The sequence below is a fragment of the Nesoenas mayeri genome (genome assembly GCF_963082525.1).
Source record: "Nesoenas mayeri genome assembly, chromosome: 2".
Lineage (NCBI taxonomy): Eukaryota > Metazoa > Chordata > Aves > Columbiformes > Columbidae > Nesoenas > Nesoenas mayeri.
Genome location: NC_137543.1, coordinates 89,837,252 through 89,856,997, shown reverse-complemented (window position 1 = coordinate 89,856,997; position 19,746 = coordinate 89,837,252). Strand labels below are relative to the sequence as shown.

The 19,746-nt window shown below is 42.2% G+C and overlaps 1 protein-coding gene across 2 annotated transcripts in view; it reads left to right on the top strand.

The window, feature by feature from the left end:
* SLC22A23 (solute carrier family 22 member 23) overlaps positions 1–19,746 on the top strand; it is a 115,300-nt gene that overhangs the window by 81,788 nt on the left and 13,766 nt on the right. Inside the window, exons 4-7 of one of the 2 annotated variants that reach the window (XM_080339262.1) lie at positions 82–250; positions 5,909–6,036; positions 12,506–12,595; positions 18,214–18,316. In XM_080339262.1, coding sequence (XP_080195388.1) covers positions 82–250; positions 5,909–6,036; positions 12,506–12,595; positions 18,214–18,316 — 490 coding nt within the window. The remainder of the gene's footprint in view (positions 1–81; positions 251–5,908; positions 6,037–12,505; positions 12,596–18,213; positions 18,317–19,746) is intronic. The other variant, XM_080339263.1, reaches the window with a different exon arrangement.

The following is a 19,746-nucleotide window of genomic DNA, read 5'->3' as shown; positions in this document are numbered from 1 at the left end:
AAAGTTTCATAAAGAGATGCTCTGTAGGTGCCTTTGCTGGTTGGGGGGGGCTAATGCATTTGCGTGTGCTCTGTGTTTCAGGGATAGAGCTCTGTCCTCCTGGGCACCGGTTCATGATCACCATGGTGGCAAGCTTCATCGAAATGGCGGGGCAGTTCCTCATGCCAGGGCTGGCTGCTCTCTGCAGGGACTGGCAGGTCCTCCAGGCAGTCATCATCTGTCCTTTCCTGCTGATGCTGTTTTACTGGGTGTAAGTATTTCTTCCTCCTGTCCAGTCAAAGACAATGTGAGCTCCTAATGTTAGACTTGGGGTGTGCTTCACTGTTGGGTAGTGTGTGTGATTAACAATACCTGTGGGTCTCTCCCTTTGTTCTTTCATTCACATCTTGCAAAGATTTTGCTTTGAATTAAGAAATAATAGCTTTATAATTTGCTGTAGCAAGCACATAGGTTACATGCTGCCACATGGTGGGAACTCAGGAGATGGTCCTCTTCGGCTGAGTAGCAAGTTATATTAATACTTTACTGCTATTCTGGCTGTCACTTCCCCTTTAAAGAGGAAAAAAAATCCTGAGAGGATGCATCTCAGCCTAGCTGTTGTCAGATTGTGGCTGCACAGCTAAATTTTCCCTTAAAACCTGTATTGTGGCTCTGGGCTGTCACTGTTGGTTTCTTTAGCCTGAGTTAGCCAAGCTAGGTTAAAAATAACGTGTGTCAGCTCTTGAACAAGTGCACTTGGACATCTTATGTGTGTGAGGTAGCCAGCCCTCAGCTAGACTGCCTGCTCAATTTTGGCTGAATTAGTGGATGCAGTGCTGAACCTGGGGTGGTCGCTCTGCACTGGGTGGTGATTTGGGATCGTTTCCGCAAGGAATTCCCCCCTCCCAGCTTCTCCCACTCTGCAGCATTGGTACAGCTATCCTGAGAGAAGCAGGGTGGCTTTTAGCTTGGGGATGGTTCCAAATCCATCCCCATCAGGATTTTATAAACCTCCCAAACTATCTTTCTTTGTTGTTCTGTCTTAGTGACACGCAGTGGCAGCATGAGACAATGGAGGCTTATGAGAGCAGTGTTGTACAAAACCATAACAGTAAGAACATGCTAGCTGGTTCTTTTTAAATATAACACTAACAAGATCAGATATTTAGTTGCTGTACATTTGAAAAGTGGAAGAAGAAAGGCCACTGCACTGTGCAGAACCAAGTGTTTTGTGTACTGGGGCAGGGGGGCAGATGCTGGTTGTAATGCCTGATGAGGTGCAGCATGTAAAAACTTTTTAAAGTATATAACAATTTTTAACAGTTGTGTGTTTTTCTATTAATGCATGAAGGCCTTACAGACTTCTTCTGTGTTCGTGACAGTAGCCTGACAGTAGCCCTTAGTGAGAATTTCTTCTGTTATCCCTGAGGTAGACATGCCACAGCTTGGGCTGAGGGCAAAATGCAGCACACTGGGAAGTCCCTTACAAGATAATGTGTTTTTCTTTCCTCCCCACCCCTGTTTTCCAGTTTGCGACATCTAAATACTCTTATTGTGTTGGTGTTAATCTTGATGATGAATAAGTGTTCTTGTTAACGTACAATACTGTTCTACAAACCTGCCATATGTTGTACACATTTAAATGGAAACCAGTGCAGGTCTATTCCAAAACCTCCTATTGGGATGTCTGCCACCTGGAAAGCATTATATCCACCTCTGGGTAGGACCCAATATTAAATATAACATTTACAGATATTTGTGTCCAAAAGGACAGTATGACAGTATGAAGACGCTTAATGAACACAATAGTTGACATGGGCAGCAGTAACACTTCAGCAGTCTTCTGGAGGTCTTGTCATCCCTGAGTGACATTGAAAGCAATAAAAAATGCAAATGTTTATTTCCTAATCTCCAAGAGTTTGGGGGCTTTTTGGGTGGACAGGACAGGCAGGCAATGCAAATAGATCCCCCTTATATAATGCGTGATATGACAGCTTGTTAAATAGTGGTAACAGCCAAAGTAGCAGGATTTGCATTGCCCAGGATTTTTGCATTTGCAGAAATGGACTCTGTTTAAGATGCCTGTTTAATTATACTGACAGTACAGTCTGCACTTTTCTCTTAGGCTTTTGTCTTCCATCTGTTGCATATTCTATGTAAACTGCTAGCATTTTATTACCTCTTCACTTTCTTCCGCTCTTTCCCCAGTATTGTGTTGGGAATATAATAAATTGTGGACCCTCAGCAAATATTACAGATGAAGGAAGAAATAAAACTGATTTGTAATAAAAGAACTGGAAAATCACACTGCTTGTTAATTCTCCATCGTGTACCCAAAGCAGTGAGTACAATAACAGGCACTGATAGCCCCTACGCTGCCTTCTCTCTGCTCTCTTCCCTCTCCTGCTGGGGAAGAGGTCCCCCATGCTGTGACTTAGCCCTCTCCCACCAAAAAGGCCAACAGCATCCTGGCTTGTATCAGCAATAGTGTGGCCAGCAGGACTAGGGAAGTGATCATCCCCCGTACTCAGCACTGCTGAGGCCCCACTTCGAATCCTGAGTTCAGTTTTGGGCCCCTCACTCTAAGAAAGACATTGAGGTGCTGGAGAGAGTTCGGAGAAGGGCAACAAAGCTGGTGAGGGGCCTGAAGCACAAGTGTGATGAGAAGCAGCTGAGGGAACTGGGGCTGTTCAGCCTGGAGAAAAGGAGGCTGAGGGGAGATTTGATTGCTGTCTACCATTACCTGAAAGGAGGTTGTAGCATGGAGGGGGTTGGCCTCTTCTCTCAAGTAGCAAGTGATAGGACAGGAGGAAGTGTCATCAAGTTATGCCAAGGGACATTTAGATTTGATATTAAGAAAAATTCCTTCCTGGCAAGGGTCATTCGGGCATTGGAACAGGCTGCCCAGGGAAGTGGTTGAGCCACCATCCCTAAAGTATTTAAAAGATGCATGGATGAGGTTCTTAGGGACATGGTTTAGGGGTGGATTTGGCCGTGTTAGGTTAACGGTTGGACTTCTTCATCTAAAAGCTCTTTTCCAACCAAAATAATTCTATAGATATGCTCTGCTCCTGGCCACGTACATGTCAGGCTGTGCGATCCCCATGAGTCAGGTGGCTGAGCAGAGTGGGGAGCTGGGTATGGAGAGGGGGTAAGGAAGAAGTAGATTTGTACTGGGACACCTGCAAATCCAACAGATGCCTTTGCTGAGCTGTCAGGTCATTCTGGAGGGGCAGAGGCACCCATGTAAGCCAGACCTGAGCACAAGGATTGGTGACAGGCACATAAAAATAAGTTAATAGAAGTTACGCTCCTTTCAAAGTGTGTGAGTGTGTGTGTATTAGAGCCATGAGGGAAGGGGAGCTCCAGTTATATAGAGGCATTATTTCTTCTCCCTTGGATGTGGAAAGCTCCTGACAGGACCATGGCACGAAGTTCAGCAAAGGTATCAATAATCTGAAATAAACTCCTGCTTTACTCTAACCAAAACCAAAGAACTGGGAAGGGGTGGCCAGTTCTTTTCTAGTGCTGTTAGATAGGATTTACCCTTGCCAAGACATAAGGTTGTAATAACTGGACTTTTTGCCCTAGGCAGACCCCAAATTTGCATGCTACACCTTTTCCATGGCATGGGTTTGTTCTGCATTTGGACAGGATAACAGTTCTCCTTCCAGCTCTGCATGGTACCTGCCTGACCTTTTTCTGTTTGTCAAGGATTCTTCTCAGCTCTTAGGATTTCTCAGGCTTAGGATCTTTTTTCCCATGGTCACTTCCACTCTTCCCCCTCTCCTCTCCCAAACATCAGCCATATAACAGGCGATTAATGTTTCCCCCTATCCACCCAACCCCCTTCTTTTCTTTGACTGCAAAAGGCTGGTCCTTTCGTTGCTGATGGAAGAGGTAGAAGATGGTCAACTAGGTGTCTGCAGTCTGGTCGGGCTGGTGATGTGAGAGACTGACCACGCTCAGCAGAAACTGTCTCAGCTTCATTCAATTAGTATTTAATGTCATGTGACAAAGCTCAAGGTTGTGACCAAATTTCTGTGCAGAAGTCCACAGGGATCAGGGGGGTGGCACTTTTTTTGGTGGGTTTTGAATTTGTGGTGGTTCTTGGTTTGGGAACAGAAGGTGCAACAGTAGGTCCAAACAAATGACCTTTGGTAGCAGCAAGGTCCGTGCTCCACAGGTGAGCTTGGGCACTTGCATAGAGATGGGACAGCCAACACTTCCCCTTGCCGTGCCTGCTAACCTGGGCTCAAAGCAGCCCAGGAGCTTTTAAAGATCCTTAAATGAACCTCCCACTGCTCCCACCAAGTAATGGAGCAGCAGGAAGACATGAGGCTTCAGTGCTTCCAGTTTGAGAAACCTGTAGGAGCTGGAAAGCAGAGACAGCGTTTGTCCCCACAATGCCCTTTGCTGCAGCTCTCTTCCTTTCCGTGGGAGCAGGTGCTCCCCACAGGGTTGGTAATTTGGGACCTGTAACCTGTCAGTGGACCATTAAAATCCTGCACCTTTTAGAGTAGTGGCTGAGACTGTCCCCAGAGACATATGTGGGGAGATTTTATGTTCAGAGAATTCTTAATTTTTCAAAACATATATTTGCGGTACCGGACTTTCTGCAAGAGGATATGCCAAAGCATCCATGCACCACTAGTGATAGTAAATAAGCCGTCAAGCTGAATAGTTGTCATCATGGCTGTTATATACTTTTCTTGCCTGATGTAATTTGGATTGCAGTCTGCCTGACTTCTCTCTTCTTCTTCAAAAAAATAATACTTTTTCTATCTGGGATGGAGGTTTCACTAAGCTGTGTTCCAAATTGCATAAGCCTTAAAAGATAGTACTAGAATGGTGCGATTGCTTGGTCTACTGCTTAGAAGAAGTATGAAAACTGAGGCAGCATCCACCACACAGATCAGTGCTTTGTGAAGGAAATTTGAGGTTTATTATATATTTGAAGTTAAATGTAGTTGTTAAATTTGTTTTTAGAAAGGCATTTTGGAAGATTAGTGAAAATTAGGCCTAAACTAGAATGAAAAATATGCTTGGAGTCAGATCTGAAAGTTCTGGTATCTATAGAAGTATGGGAGGTTTTGTTCCTTTGTTTTAAGATCTATATATTTATTTTGGTTTTGAATTAAAATAAACTCATCTGAAATTTAAAAAAAAAAAAAAAAAGGAAGAATGATCAGTTAATCTAATGACTCATGAAAACCAGCACTTGAAGGAAACTTGACAGAAAATAATATTTTTGGTTTGTAATTCTGTGTGAATGTGTACATTTTAAGGCAACTCAGCTAACGCAATATTGTCATTACAAGAGGAAACTTTAGAGCAACAACTCATTGTCCGGAGCATACACAATACTGACCCGTAGAAAAGAATGGCTTAAAGTCTGTGTATGTGAGAGAAGACGATATGTTTAAAAATTTTAAAACTCTATTTCAGTATAATCCTAAAAAGTAGTTCTTCTCTTTCCTCTCTCTCTTCCCCTCTCTCTGTCTTTACAAGAGAATCCAAATCATTTCTGTCAGCTGTTTTTCTTCTTTAGTCTGAATTACCATGTGTTAACTGCACATCTCATTCATTGCCTGCTTGGCAGCAAAAGTCTATTGCAGACAGTGCTGTGCCTCCTTCTCAGAGTTCTTTCAAAATTGTATTAGCAGGCAGAACACCTCTAATATGTTATAAAATTCTAATATGTCCTATTTCTAGGTGAAAGGATAGTTCCTATATAATTTGTGAATTAGTGTAAAAGAAGGATTAATTTGCACATTCTGAATCTGTTTACTGTCTTTTATAAGTGATTCTTCTGCTTTTTGAAAGCAATTAAGTAGCTCATGAATGGTTAAATGGGCAGCTAAACACTATCGGTTCTTCCTCTGACAGAAACTTGGAAGTGATCTTAATCTGTTTTCCATCTTTAAAGTATTTTCCCAGAGTCTCTTCGGTGGCTGATGGCTACACAGCAGTTTGAGGCATCCAAGGAGCTGATCCTTCAGTTCACGCACAAGAACAGGATGAACACGGAAAGCGACATCAAAGGAGTGGTGCCTGGTGAGTAGGACAGACAGACAACTGCAAATCCCTATGCTGAGATGAAGTTGTTCACTCTTTGCTAAAGGCTTCACATGGCATTGCTACCCAGAATTAAATAATCTATTTACTGTCTGTAAAATCATCCCATCCATTCATTCATTTTGCTTTTCTTGAAAGATGATTCTAAACTCCAGCACTGTCTTTAAAATTATTCCACCTGTTACAACAGTCCTAGTAAATAAAGTCTCACCTTGCAGTGTCCTATGTCTTTAGAGACACCTCTTGAAGAATTTTGCCATGGCTACAGAGTGCGCCTTCAGCCTTGTGTCTCTGGAAACTGTTGTAGGGAAGCTGCTGGCAGGGATCCCACTCGTCACGCAACACTTATTTTGCTGGTTTGGAGAAGCGGCAGCACTCAAACCTCAAATGCTAAAGCACCAGCCCTGTGACAGATATAAACCACATTACAGTTTCTCTTTAAAGCATTGCTCCAAAAAAAAGCTTTTTTGCTTTCTTCTCCTGCATCATCCGAAAGATGCTGCTCTGGGGGCAGAGCGACTGCGAGCAGCAGCAGTAGGGTGTAGTTTTTAGTTGAGAGTCTAAATTATTGGTTCCTTGGTTTACTGTTGCTTTTAGAAAGAGCTGACAAGTCTTATCACCAGGATTGTTACTGAAAAAGCCATCCTTGTCTCTCACAAGATGCTTTGCAGAAGAGACTGTGCGTGTGTGGCTCTAATTACAATAAAGATGAAGAGTTTCTGGATCTTCATCTCATCAGTGCACCTGTTAGATTTGGTTCAGACACGCCTCTTCCTTCTCACAGGCCTGACGGTGCCCATAAATACCTGTTTTGCACTGTCACTTGCAGTCTGTATCAGGCTACCCACTAGACAGAAAATAGTGGAAATGATTCTTTTTTTCCCCCACTTTTTCAAACTCTACTTGCTCTGACCCCAGGGGCTGCGGGGAACCATCACCCAGCAGCTCTGCCCATGAGTGGGGGTGATGATGCTTCCAGCACTTGGCTGATACATGCTCCCTAAGGCTTTTGGGGTAACTGCAGCTTCAGTCAATGCCTAAGGTATTGGTCAGCACTGGAACAGACTTCATCCAGAATAGAGAAATGTCACTGTTAACATCAGTGCCTAACAAATGAAGCAGTCTTCATCAGTGAGGAGTGAAAAAGCCCAATTTGACTCTGTGGTATTCATACTCAGGTCACTGCTGTGATTTTTGGGGCAGTTGGCATACTGGTGTTAATTAACTTGTTTGCACATAATTGCGTGTCTGGGGTCACAGTTTCTGAATCTGCACCACACACAACTTGGCTTTGCAATGTAAACGCCATTTTTCTGGCCCAGTTCTGAAAAGCATAGGGATATATAAACAGCCTTTAACCTGGTAATCTACATCCCCCCCACCTTCTTGTTGTACACCTTCTGCAGAGTAAATGATGGATCTTGGAGAAAACCTATCTCTGAGCCAACAAAAGATCTTGCAAATGGACTCGGAGTTTCCCAACCAGCTCTGTATTTGGCTTTTGTCAGCTAGTCAGCTTCTTCAATTTGGAGATAAACTGTATTTTAAGGGAAAGGAAAAATAAATTACCTGAGTTTCCTTTAAGGAAAATGATAAAGATGCTACTGTGTCCTAGAGGGATTTATTTAAGCCATGTATAATGATGTTGTCCATGAAGTAGCGCTCAGTATCAAAATGGTTTTATGACTATTATTTGTGACTGATTACTTTTTCCAGCAGTTTCATGGTAGGGGTACACTCCTGTTAAAGTAGAGACTTTCATGTGGAAAACAATGTTATTACACGTCTTGATACTGTGGATTCTCTGCCTGCAAATACACTTAGATATAACAGTTCTTAGTACATTACCCTTTGCAAACTTTGAGCGATACAGGACATGGTCATTTCTACCTCCTTGTTGATGCTGCATTTGTTTAGGATGTTGTTATTATTTCTTCCCTTGTATTTTCTCTTTAAAGTCTCTCTGTAGCCCCACATGCTAAGGCTTTTCTGACCCAGCTCTGGAGGGATACTTTGTTTCTGTAGGGAGAGTAAGAGAGGAGCAGTATCAAAAGGATGAGACGAGCTCAACTAAGAATGTCGAAGGGCAGGACCATCTCTCCCATTCTGGTGTATCAGAATGTTGATGGTTTGAGGGAGGATAGGAGAGAAGTAGAAATCCTAAATGAAGAATGTGATCAAACCACAGTCCGTGTGTCTCCCAGTGGGTCAGTAAGCAGAAGGAAGCATTTATTTACTTTTGTGCATTATAATCACATACCTGCTGTTGCTGTAGCTAAAAAGCCGGCACTTCCCTGGGAGAAAGGATGCCATTGAGCCTGACGCAGATATTCCCTATTTCCCATTGACTCCCATTGTTGAGCTTTCCTATCTGTGTGGGGGAGTTTTTGTTTGTACTTTGTTTTATTCTTTGTTTTCCACCTGAAAGGGCTGGAAACAGTTTTGCTCTAGATAGGAGCCATTGTGTTGCTGGTTATTACTCCTCACTGCGCTGTCGCAACAGCTTCCTGTGATTGAATTACTCCCCACACATTTAAATGATAAACAGCTCACTTGCGGTCCTTTCCAGCTGGAAGCCCACAGTAATTTTACTCATATGTACCAGTCTAATTAGTGTATCCTGTATAACAGATCATTAACAGGAGTTACAGTAGTTTCATATGTACCCATGTTGGCAGCTGATATGAGTTCCATAATAAAAAGAAGTAGCATTCAAGTGGGCTAAGTATTTCTGGGATGGAAGAAAATGCAATTTTGAATTTCTGTCCAAGCAATGAACAGGCTTATTTTCCTTTCTGAAGAATCGCACCATTCCCATTGCTTGCTGAAGGATTTTACTGGTGCATTTGGCTATGTTGCCCACAGTGGAAAGTGCCACTAACCTTCTGTAAGGCCTGTTTGCTCCACAGGGAGCTGGACCATGTGCTGGGTGGAAGAAAAAGAAGCAAAACTTAACTGCTTCTTTTGAATCAATCGATAGGGTGGGAGATGTCTCTAAAGAGAACAACTGTGGTCCAGCTGCATCTGAAAGGTCTGGCAGCCATGGTAACAACCCACGTCCGGAGAAAACCATCATGGGTAGCTGATGGGCAATGCTCAGCCAGCAAGATAGCATGGGAGTGTGCTTGCATGGAAATCCAATTAAAGTGAGACAAGTGATGTTAATAGGAGTTCAGAGTGGTTTAAATTAACATTGGCCTTATCTTTAGTAGCCTGTCCCAGGGATATAACTTAGTGATTATGCCGGTTGCGAAACACAAGGTCGTCTGCTTCCTCAGCACCTTTAAGTGGCTTTGTTTTTGAGTAATCAATATACCTTGCGATTTTTAGCAAGAATATTTTGCCTTCATAAAGATTTTTGGGTTTATGTGGTCATATTTTCTTCTTTAATGCTTAAGAAATCTAGGTGTGCTAAGTAGACCTGGTTACATTATCCCTAATATTCTGAGTCTCAAAATTTCACCAGTTGTCTCAATGCTTTCCTGTTTTTTAGAAATAAAAGTTTAAATTCATTTTTCCATCAAGGGAATGATTTTTATTGAACTGCGTATTGAAACACCATTTGTAAAACAGGTTTGGTGAATTTTGTTGACAAACATTTCAAAACATTATCCAAAAATGTCAGGTTTAATTGTGAGCAAATGAAATATTTAGATAATATTAGTTTTGCGCAGGTTTTTCACTGCCAGTTTCTTCAGAAACTTCCCTATCTCTTTCTTGCTCCCCTGTCAAATAAGAAATAAACATAAGTTTCATTGCAGCCAGAGGACAAACCTTTTGACCTGAGTGAAATAAGTGCTAAAGGAGCATGGGCATTTGGTTAAAGAACAGGAGGAAAAAGTGTTTAGGGGAATAGGAAATCCCAAAGCACCAACTGTCCTTACACCTTTTAAAGGTGAGCTGTATATCAGATGGCTTTCATTATTTTGGCAGGATGCATGTTTTTAATCCATGTGGGGTTCAGGGTCTGTTTGACTGGAACAGAGAGACAGCTGCAAGCTGATCTCTGCTGTACCAGCACCAGCCCTGACGGTGTGTTTGGTTGGGCTGGGAAATGCACCACTTCAGAAGCCGTATCAGCAGTTACCTGAGTGTCAGACTGGATGCTTCCATGGAAACCCACCTTTGTGTGGTTCTCCTTCTCTTCCCCTGTGGTAGGAAACATTTCAAATGTTCCTTAGCAGGAAAAATATATGCTTGACCAGGCTGAGCAACAAAATCCCTTTTTTGCTCATCTCTTGATGAAAATTGGAGTGCTCCTGTGAACAGGTAGATTGTAGCTGTTCCTTTCCAAGGTTCTTTTCTAAGCTTAGAGAAATAATACTGATGCAATTACAAAAGTGGCCAGCAAAGATCAAGCATCTAAATGGATGCAAAGACTTTGACGTGTAGAGAGAAAGGAGGGTGACAAGTACTGCGTGTGTATGTGCATGGATTGCAGTTAGGAAAGCTGTAGTTTTCAGGAGCTTTCCTTTTAATGAAAAAAACAAAATTACCTTTCTTGCTACTGAACAACATTCTGCCATGACTTTTCTTTTATACATAAGCTAGTTTCCTGTTTTGTTTCTCTTTTTTTTTTTTTTTCACTAAGCCTGAGGCTTGGATCTATGTACTTGCATGCTTTTTGTTTTTTCATTAAGTAAACAGCAGAGGTAAGGGTGAAAAAGCTTTATGTCTGAAAGTCAGTTTCTTTCCCCAATAGAAGAGATTAACTCTCCCTACAAAGCTTTCTTAATATCCTTAGACAATCACACCTACAATTATGTTCCTGTTTTAAATCTTGTAGTGGATGAAGAGCCAGGTGTATTAGCTACAAAAAGCAAGCAATTTCCATGGCCACATAATACAGGTAACTCCATGTCATGCCACTATGTACAAACCTGCCAGATGTACTACTTTACTATATCCCGTTTCTTGGATTTTTCATGGTGCAAAATGTAAATATCCCATACAATTCCCAGGGGCCAGTCAGGTGAATGTGAGAAATTTAATTAAAACAGTTCAAGGTGCTACTTGAAGGCAGCCTTTAAGTCTTACAAAGGACTGTGTGTCAGTCACAGAGATTTCCATCTCAAACAAAACCAGCCAGTGATTTCTGTTGCCCTCTTGTTAAATCAGCTTCCAGGAGGGGCTGGGTTTCTCTTGGTGGTCCTGTGTTGTCCAGGAGCAGGAACTGATGGAGTTGGTGCAACTCTTTCGGGACATGCAGTACATGATAATTAGTGGATAACAAGAATAAAAACCTGGTCAGTGCAAGTCCTCTTCTGCTGGCTAGAGCTATAGGAATGGCAGAGGAGAGCTCATGCATGCCCTGGCTGTATCCTTAGCAAGAATGAAAAAAGCAGTGCTCTACAGAGGACATGCCTTTTAATGCCACTGGGAAAAGCCAAACATGCAATAAAATAAAATAGATTTTTTAAAACAAACAAACAAAAAAAACCACCACACACCAGGAGGGGTTGTCATGTTCCATTTAATCTTGAACGATTCTTTCCAGCTGAGTCCTATGCAGACTCTTGCTGGCCATACTGCAGCCTGTGCAGTGGCTTTGTACCCAGCTGGCACACTGGCTCTTAGTCCACGGTGCTACCTTTCCTCCCAGAGGAGGTGGCTTTACCGGGCAAGAACTGCATGCAGAGGGCTGGCAGTGAGCCCTGGCACTGCCAGCGCTCCCCTGGCCCACAGGAACCTGGGGCAGAGGATGGATAAGTCTGGGTATGGAGGAGAGATCTTAGAGACCTTGGGAACCAAGGGGAGACAGAGAGTAACAAGAGGGGACCAGTGGATAGAGAGGAGAGGAAATAAAAGAGTGAAAAGAGTTGTGGAAGCAAAGGATAAAAATAGACTTAGAGAGGGAAAGGCAAAGGGCTGGAGGCAATTAGTGACTGTACAGGAAGAGGACAGAGGAGCTGGAACATGGAGACCTAAGGGATTGTGACCATTCGCTTCACCCTCTCTCCAGAACAAGCTATCAAGCCTAAGGATTCAGTCTCAACACTCTTCTCTTGTGAAATCTATTCCTAAAACGTGTGCTTCTCTCCTCCACACTGCCCAAATCACCTGCTCTGCCTGCTGAGGTTTCCTCCGTAGCTCTGGCAGTAGATAGCAGCAATGCATGTGTAGGTATCTGAAACCTCCTGATGGCCCAGACATGGCTCCACATGCTGATGTTTGAGGTATTCTTTGGTTTTTTGGGTTTTTCATTTGTTTGTGTGATTTTTTTTTTGTTTAGTTTGGTTGGGTTTTGGCTTTTGTTTGGGGTTTTTTTGTTTTGTTTTTCTTTTTTTTTTGAAATGTTGGTAATGTTAGAGGAATGTAAACACTAACAAGTCACGCTCTGGGAAGTGCAAGAAGTCAGGTTGCCTGGGCAACCCTTGCTTGGCCTCCTGGCATGAAGGCGTGATGATACAGCCTTTAATAACATGATTACGACCTATTTTTTCCACAGGGCATAGGATGGACGAATCAGTGCATAGGATGGACGATGCTGTGGGAATGAAGCTGTTGTCTGTTCCTCATTTGTTGCAGAATTTGGAAGGTGTGTAGTTAATGAGGTAGAGGGTTGCAGAAGGAAAGAGGATAGTCTTGGGGAAATTAAGCTGAATGCCTCCTGAAGAGTTGTATTCATTTTCTGTGTCTGCCAGGGATGTCCTTGTATGCTGATGGAAATTTCCCTGAAATTAGGCTCTTCCAATGCTGCCACTTATCACAATTTCATCAGTGTCTGTCTCCAGCATGTAATTCTGGGGCTTGATTTGCAGAAAGCTGGAACATTTATGTTGGCACCTACAAGGGGTATCATTGCGTGATTTTTCTCATTCTGGACACAATTCTTCTGTATTTTATCTCTGCGCCTGCAAAACAGGAATAATCTCTGTCCTTACAAGAAGGTGGTGGGGATTATTTCATTGTTATTTATGAAGTACATGAATATTCTGACAGCACCGTCGGAATGTCTCTGAGGAAACCTATGGTTTTGTACTCACTGGGAGGTTTGCATAATGAGGCTGAGGGGCACAATCTGACTGGGAAAGGCAGAGATATCATTAATAGCTGCCCATTTGCTGACTGCAGTGAGCATTTGGGGGGGGCAAACTAATGTGTGATCACCTAATTAGGAGCTGTATCATAACGCATATGAGCAATTGAATATTGCAACAACCTTGTGTCTGGCTTTTCCTATTTTTTTTGAGCGTAATTAGAAATACAGGACTGAAACAAATTATTGCAATCAGTCCTTTGCTATTAGAGTTATCGAGTTATACAGTTGCTCTCATGAAATGAGGTTCATTTTACATGCTGTTAGTATTTATGTCCCGTGGTTTTGTTAGAAGGCCATTCCAGCCTCCAAATTGCTCTTGTACTAGAGGGTGCATTTTAGCATTCAATTCAAATACACTATAGCTGTGCAGGTTTTTAGTCTTTTTTTCTCTTCCCATTTGTTCCCATCTGTGGCTATCTTTATCTTAAACCTCTTTTTTTCTCTTCCATGTAAGCAGACAGCAGCCCCATTCTTTTGATGAGCTGAAGTTCTCCTCTATCTCCTCTCCTTTTATAAATACGCTTGTCAAGGCTTTAGTTTTTCAAATATTGATGACCAGAATTGTAAAAGAGCACCAGTATTTCATTGTCTGAATTGCAAGTAACCTCACGGACACAACAGACTGGTGCCTTATAGTCACTTGTGATCAAGTAGTATATAACCAAGTCCAATACAGTATTATCTTCTAGCAGAAGCATTTCCCACTAGTCCCCGAGTGTCTTACCTTGTGTTTTGCATTTTTCACTTGCTTTTGCCACACACAGTCTCAAGTTTACCCAGTTCCTTCTGATTGCCCTTTCTGTGCTGTACTTCTGGCAGTGTCTCATTTTGTCACCAGCAAATTTCATTGGCATATTCCTAAGGCTTATGCCAAGCTCCCTAGTGAGGTTATTAAACTAGATTTCATTTTCTGAGAATAAGACAAGTCATCCCACCACTAACCTCCTGCCATCCATTTGTGATTTCCATTTTTCTGCCCCTTGCTGCTGTCTTCCCATCAGTCAGCTTCTTACCCACCCCACAATTTCTGTATGTGACTTTAAGCCTTCAATAATTCTTTACTATTAGGGTCTGCAAAAATATAATGTATGAGGCTGCTAGTCCTCCATTATTTAAAATAAATAAATAAATAAGAGCACAAAGGGAGTTCACGGAGACAAAAATCCTGGAAAGCAGAAATAACGCTGTATACTAGTAACCCAGTGAGGCTGGGAGTAGGTTGCTTCAGCTCTGCCTTTTGGACCAATCTACCTCCTGCTGCAGACCTGTCGTGTTCTGGGATTGATTGAGCCTCTGTGCTGGGCTTCCATAGCTCTTTTCATTTTCAAAGAGCTACTGACAGTATCGTTTAGCAGCCAGAAAAATCTAGCAGAAGTCTATCACCGCAGGATTCTTGTCATTTTAGACGTCTTTTTTTTGGTAGCTTGATTTGACCTTTGTCTATTTTGTCTTTGCCAAGCGATGCAGAGATAGGTGGCTTCATTTGAAAGTTTTACAGATACTTTCTGATTTTGAAAGCCGTGCTTCTGAAATGCAGAGGATCCCACGAGAATTCAGCAGCGTTGGGAGTTGGGAGCTGGAAGCTGGTATGGTTCCCCTCCCCATGAGACTTTTAAAGTCTCCCAATGAATAGTTTTAATTTCCACTGAGATATAAAGAGTTAGCTTGTTGACAGTTTTCCTACTGAGTCCCTGAATAGGAAGCCTAGAGTGTGTGTGGGCTACAGAGTATGGGAAAACTCATAATGGGCCTCTGAGTAAATGGGTGAAAATATTTTTATTTTCCACACTCGCACTTCTGGTAAATCAGTCACAACTGAAACGTTTCATGCAAATTCCTTCAGGACTGATGACTTCAGTGCAAAATTAAAGACTAAGTTGGGGGTAGTGGGAGTTTTCCTGGTGTTATTCCAGTACCGGAGAGAGCAGGAGTTTGCTTCCATGGGGTGTTTATAGGCATTGGCTTGACTTCCATTTGAAGATCTTAATGTTGACCTATGAAGTCCAGACAGCCTAGGAGCGGTCATTCTCCCGATGTCTGTCACAGCCAGTCAGAGCATGTCCTTTCGTGCAAGCAGGCTGCCTGCAAGACAGCAAGCCATGTAAATGAGAGCCAGTTCTGTGGCTGATGACTTTTTTGCAAGTCACATAGCTGATTTGTTGCTACCTGAATGATATTTTGATGATTGTAAATGACTGATTTTGTGGTAGTGTGTGTTCAGGGCTTTTGTTTGTTTGTGGGGGGTTTTTTCTGAACATCTGACTGATGTATATAGAAATAAAGGATGGAGAAAGTTATCAGAACGATAGATGATGTTGGAGACTTGGGGAGAGTCCTTCATCCAAAGCAGATGACTTGAAGTTTTAACACATGGTAAAGGGATGGAGGAGTAAATAGCCAGCAGAGCCAGAAGGCTTTCAGTAAAAAGTCAGGTGGTGTTTGCATTCTTTACTGTAAGGTTTGAGGCCAGATTATTTTTTTCTTTCTTTCTTTCTTTTAGTTTTGTTTGTTTGTTTCATTTTTTCCTTTCCTTTTTGTTTCTTTTTTCTTTCTTTTTTTCTTTAATCCTTCTAATGCAGCTACATCTGCAACCTCTTCAGGGACATTTTTGTATAATGCTGTTATGTGTCAATGGAGTATAACCCCCACCAGAGCAGAAGCAAGGGTCCACTGGAGGGAGACTGCTGCATGAGGCAGAGTAGAAAAGGGGTGAAAACCTCCTTGTGTGTGATCCTTGCTGCACTTGAAGCAGAGGAGGCGTTCATCAGTTCACATAAGCCATGGGCTAATAATGACATGAGGCTAGAACACCATTTCAGTGGAAAACACAAAAATTAGTTGGGAAGGGCTGATTTATAAGAAAGGCTGAAAAGGGGGCGTGAGTGCACGTGAGAAGGATGTGTTACAATAAATAAAGAGCATAGGGATTGTAACAACCCGTAATGTATGAAAAAAGCAGGAGCGGAGGGCAAAATAATATTTGGCTCCAAAAAGAACTGTAACCAAGTGTCGCTTTTCTTAATTTTATTAAGTTATGGCTCAATAAAGCACATATTGACAATAAAATCCACTTTCTGTTCTCAAAGAAAAAAAAGTAAAAATGACTTTGAGAAACAAACAAACAAATCAGAAAAATACGAAGAACATGGCATCAGAGACTGTCTTCTGGTGACAGAGGAGGAGATGGTCATTCTTAGTCTGAGAGTGAACCCTTATGTCCACATAAAATCTGTGCAATGTGTGCTGCTTGGGTGGTGATTTTCATTGTTGTCCTTCAGCTGAAATAGTGAACAGTCATCAACAGCTCATCAAAACCTTGCACTGTTTCTAGTGCTTGCTTTGACTTTTTTGATGTAGAAGGTTTAGCTTGGGCTCAATTACAGGCTTTAAAACTATGTTTTATCTAGCTGCTTCAGTTTAGAATTATTTTATTCCCACTTACTCCTTTCCAGAATCGCTACAAAAATCATTTTGACCTTGTTCTTTGAAATTAGGTACCATCTTTTTGCTGAGCCTGCTGAGTGCTCCTGTGGTACAAATATTAATTTGACTGATTTCCTCTTTTGCTCCACCTCTGTTTTTATGCTTTTGTGAGCTTCATGCTGTGTAGATTCTGTGGAGCAATTGATATTATCAGGTGGTAAGGGAAGTAATACGGCAATATTCTGCTTAAGTACAATCATTAATGTAAAATACTATTTGCTGCTTTTCTCAGAAGCATTCCCTGTAGTTACTCTACAGAGACAAGAAGTGACCTGTGAGCAGTGAACCATTCATCTATTTGCATAAAAATAATGTTTCTTTGGTTTATTATTTTCATGATACAATTTTCAAATCACAGCAGACAAACGCATCTCTCATTTTATTTGCAAATTTGGATGATTTATCTCATTTTTTTGCGCCACGGCTTGCTTTTACTTTTCCCTGTGTTGCCTCTCTTAAAGAGATGGCTATTCACAGGAGCACAGCAAAGGTCAGGGCAGGCCAGTGCGGACGACTGAGGACACCCAGGCTAATTGTGTATGCACAACAGGAATGCACACACAGTCCAGAACAGGACCACGCTGCTGCCTTTCAACGCAGCCAGTCTAGAAAGCAGCAAGATGAGCTTTTGCCCTAAAAAACACTGCAAGTCCGTGCTTCTGGAGTGCATAGTTCTGTGATGCTTCTTTATAGCTACAGCTTCTTCAGTTTTTACCTTACATTATGCTCTTGCAGCTGTCTCGCTGATCCACTAGCTTGGAAACAGTGGGGTTTTTGGCATGCCTAGGTAGGTGTTCATGCTTTAACCTAATGATATTTGGAAAGTAAAGCAGTGCCCTTCATTTTTGTCCCATTCATTTAAGAATATCAGATGCAATATTTGCGAGGTTTGTGTGTTACTATAGCATTTTAAAGAAAAGTTTGCTTGCAGCTGCCCAGCACTTTAAGGACATGGGGAGGCTTTAGTTCTGAAACACAAAGACATCACAGATGATGATACCCAAGGGTTTTTCTTTAAGGAATTGTCTTCTGTTTAGGAAATCCATCAGAACGATTTTAAATATTTGAAGGGAGGCGAGGGAAGAGTATCCCAGACACTTCTTTCTGAAACCTGGATTTGAACAAACTTCGAAAGATTCCCATGCAAAATGGGATTGAGCTCCAGTCTTTTCCATAACTTTAAAGGTGTGCATTGCAGAACTACAACAGCTCTTGTAACAGAGCTAAGGGACCCTCTTTGAAAGCAATCCTGTAAATGCATAGTCCTGCCTGCGAGGGTTTAAAAATTAGAAGAATCATGAAGTTGTTCAGGAAATTTTATGTCACACTTGCTGGGATCAAGCTTTGTATTGCCCTCATTCTACATACATATTTTAAACTGGGAGGTTTGGGGTGTGAATGAGTTCTTGGAGACTTCTTCAGCCCCAAATAGGTTAAGGGAAGCTTGAAAGAAAAGGAGGAACCTGAAGTGGACTTTAGGCAGGTTATTTAGCATTTTTATAGCTGCTGTTAGTGAAATTGGTAGTTCTGTGCTCTCCAGAACATCCCTCAGAATATCTGTAGTTCACAAGGGAAGCTTCTCCTCTGTGTCCTCCCTCATGAAATAATAATTTTCCTTTGGTTTGTTTCAGAGCTGGAAAAGGAGATCGCCAGGAGACCGAAGAAAGTCTGCATTGTTAAAGTGGTGGGAACCAGGAACCTGTGGAAAAACATCGTAGTATTATGTGTGAACTCGTAAGTCTGACCTCTTTCTATTTGAATAGTGGTGTGGCTGGTCACCTGGAAGCAGTAATAGGAAATGATAGAGGAGCTCTTCTGTTTCTTAGTGCGGAACCCTTACTAGTGTCTCGGATAAAAGATCCTGGAAAAACACAGTCTGTTGTAGGGAATTATTTTTTTATGGCAAACGTGAAAGAACTCAATGGCTGTTTCCTACAGCAGAACCATATGTCTTCTCAGGCACCGTAGTGCAAGCACAGTGCTATCAGCAGTGGTCTCACATGGCCATGTGCTGGTATATGTTCACGCATGCAGACATCTGCTGCTGGCACCCTGGGTGGCTTTTTTGAAATCATTAATGCCACAGGAGTGCAAGTTCAAGTTGTTTACGGCTGCTATAGCTGTTCGCAGATGTTTCTTGCCAGTGAATACAATCTTGCTCCCCTGTATAACAGCTGTCCTTTATAGGTCTTCAAAAGCAGGTTGCAAAGTGCTTCAGCTCTCCCAAATCATGTATGGGGTACGCAGGGAGAATGTGCAGGCTTGCACAGAGCACTGTGATTCCTGCGTCCTAAGGCTTCGACTTGGACAAGCATACATGAGCAAAATGAACCACCTGCCTGAGGGTTCTGCAGGTTCTAGGCTTTGAGACCTTCTATTCAGAACTGTGCACCTTGTAAAAAGGAAATAGGTGGGCTGCAAACTTAGCCTCTAACCAAACCAAACTTCTAGGAGGGCAGTGGATTTTCTAATTTTTTGGTCTTATAAAATGCCCGTTGGAGTTCCTTTCATGATTTTTTTTCAAATTGGAGGTGGGGAGAAGACTGGAAATCCCCCATCTTCTGCTCTGTTTAGAATTACTCAGCTCTCTTGTGCCTTTTTCTTCGCCACTTCAGGGCCCTACTCTGCAACCTTCACTCCTGTTAACAGGCTCATGGATCAGTCCATAATGCAGAGAGGACAGCCCCTGTGCTGGGTGGGTAGGTACCCAGAAGCACATGGACTCCAGGGGTCAGTCTCCAGCATTACCATTTGCAGAACCAACTCTGAGTTTATGATACTTGTTTCTCTCCCACCTACCAGTTGGTGACTTCCTCTGTTCTGAAAAAACATTTTCCTCTTAGGCAAGCTGGTAGCTTTAATAGCAGTGTTAACTGTATTTGTAAACAATGTTTGTGTGGGGCATTCCCCCCTTGTCTCTCACCCTTTTTAATTACACATATTTAGAAATTCCCTGAGCCAGAACTTGGTAGCCCAAAGAGTGACTTCTGGCAATAGCTCTTGGAGGCTTTTTTGCCACCCAAGTAGTATATGAAGCAGATGTGTGTTTGAGGAAATATAATGGCTTTCATTTTTGTTTTTAAGGGATGGAGAAACAACTATAGAATGTTAAATCTATTATTCTTGTTAGATGAGGCTATGCTAAATTTTTGTAGCATGGAACA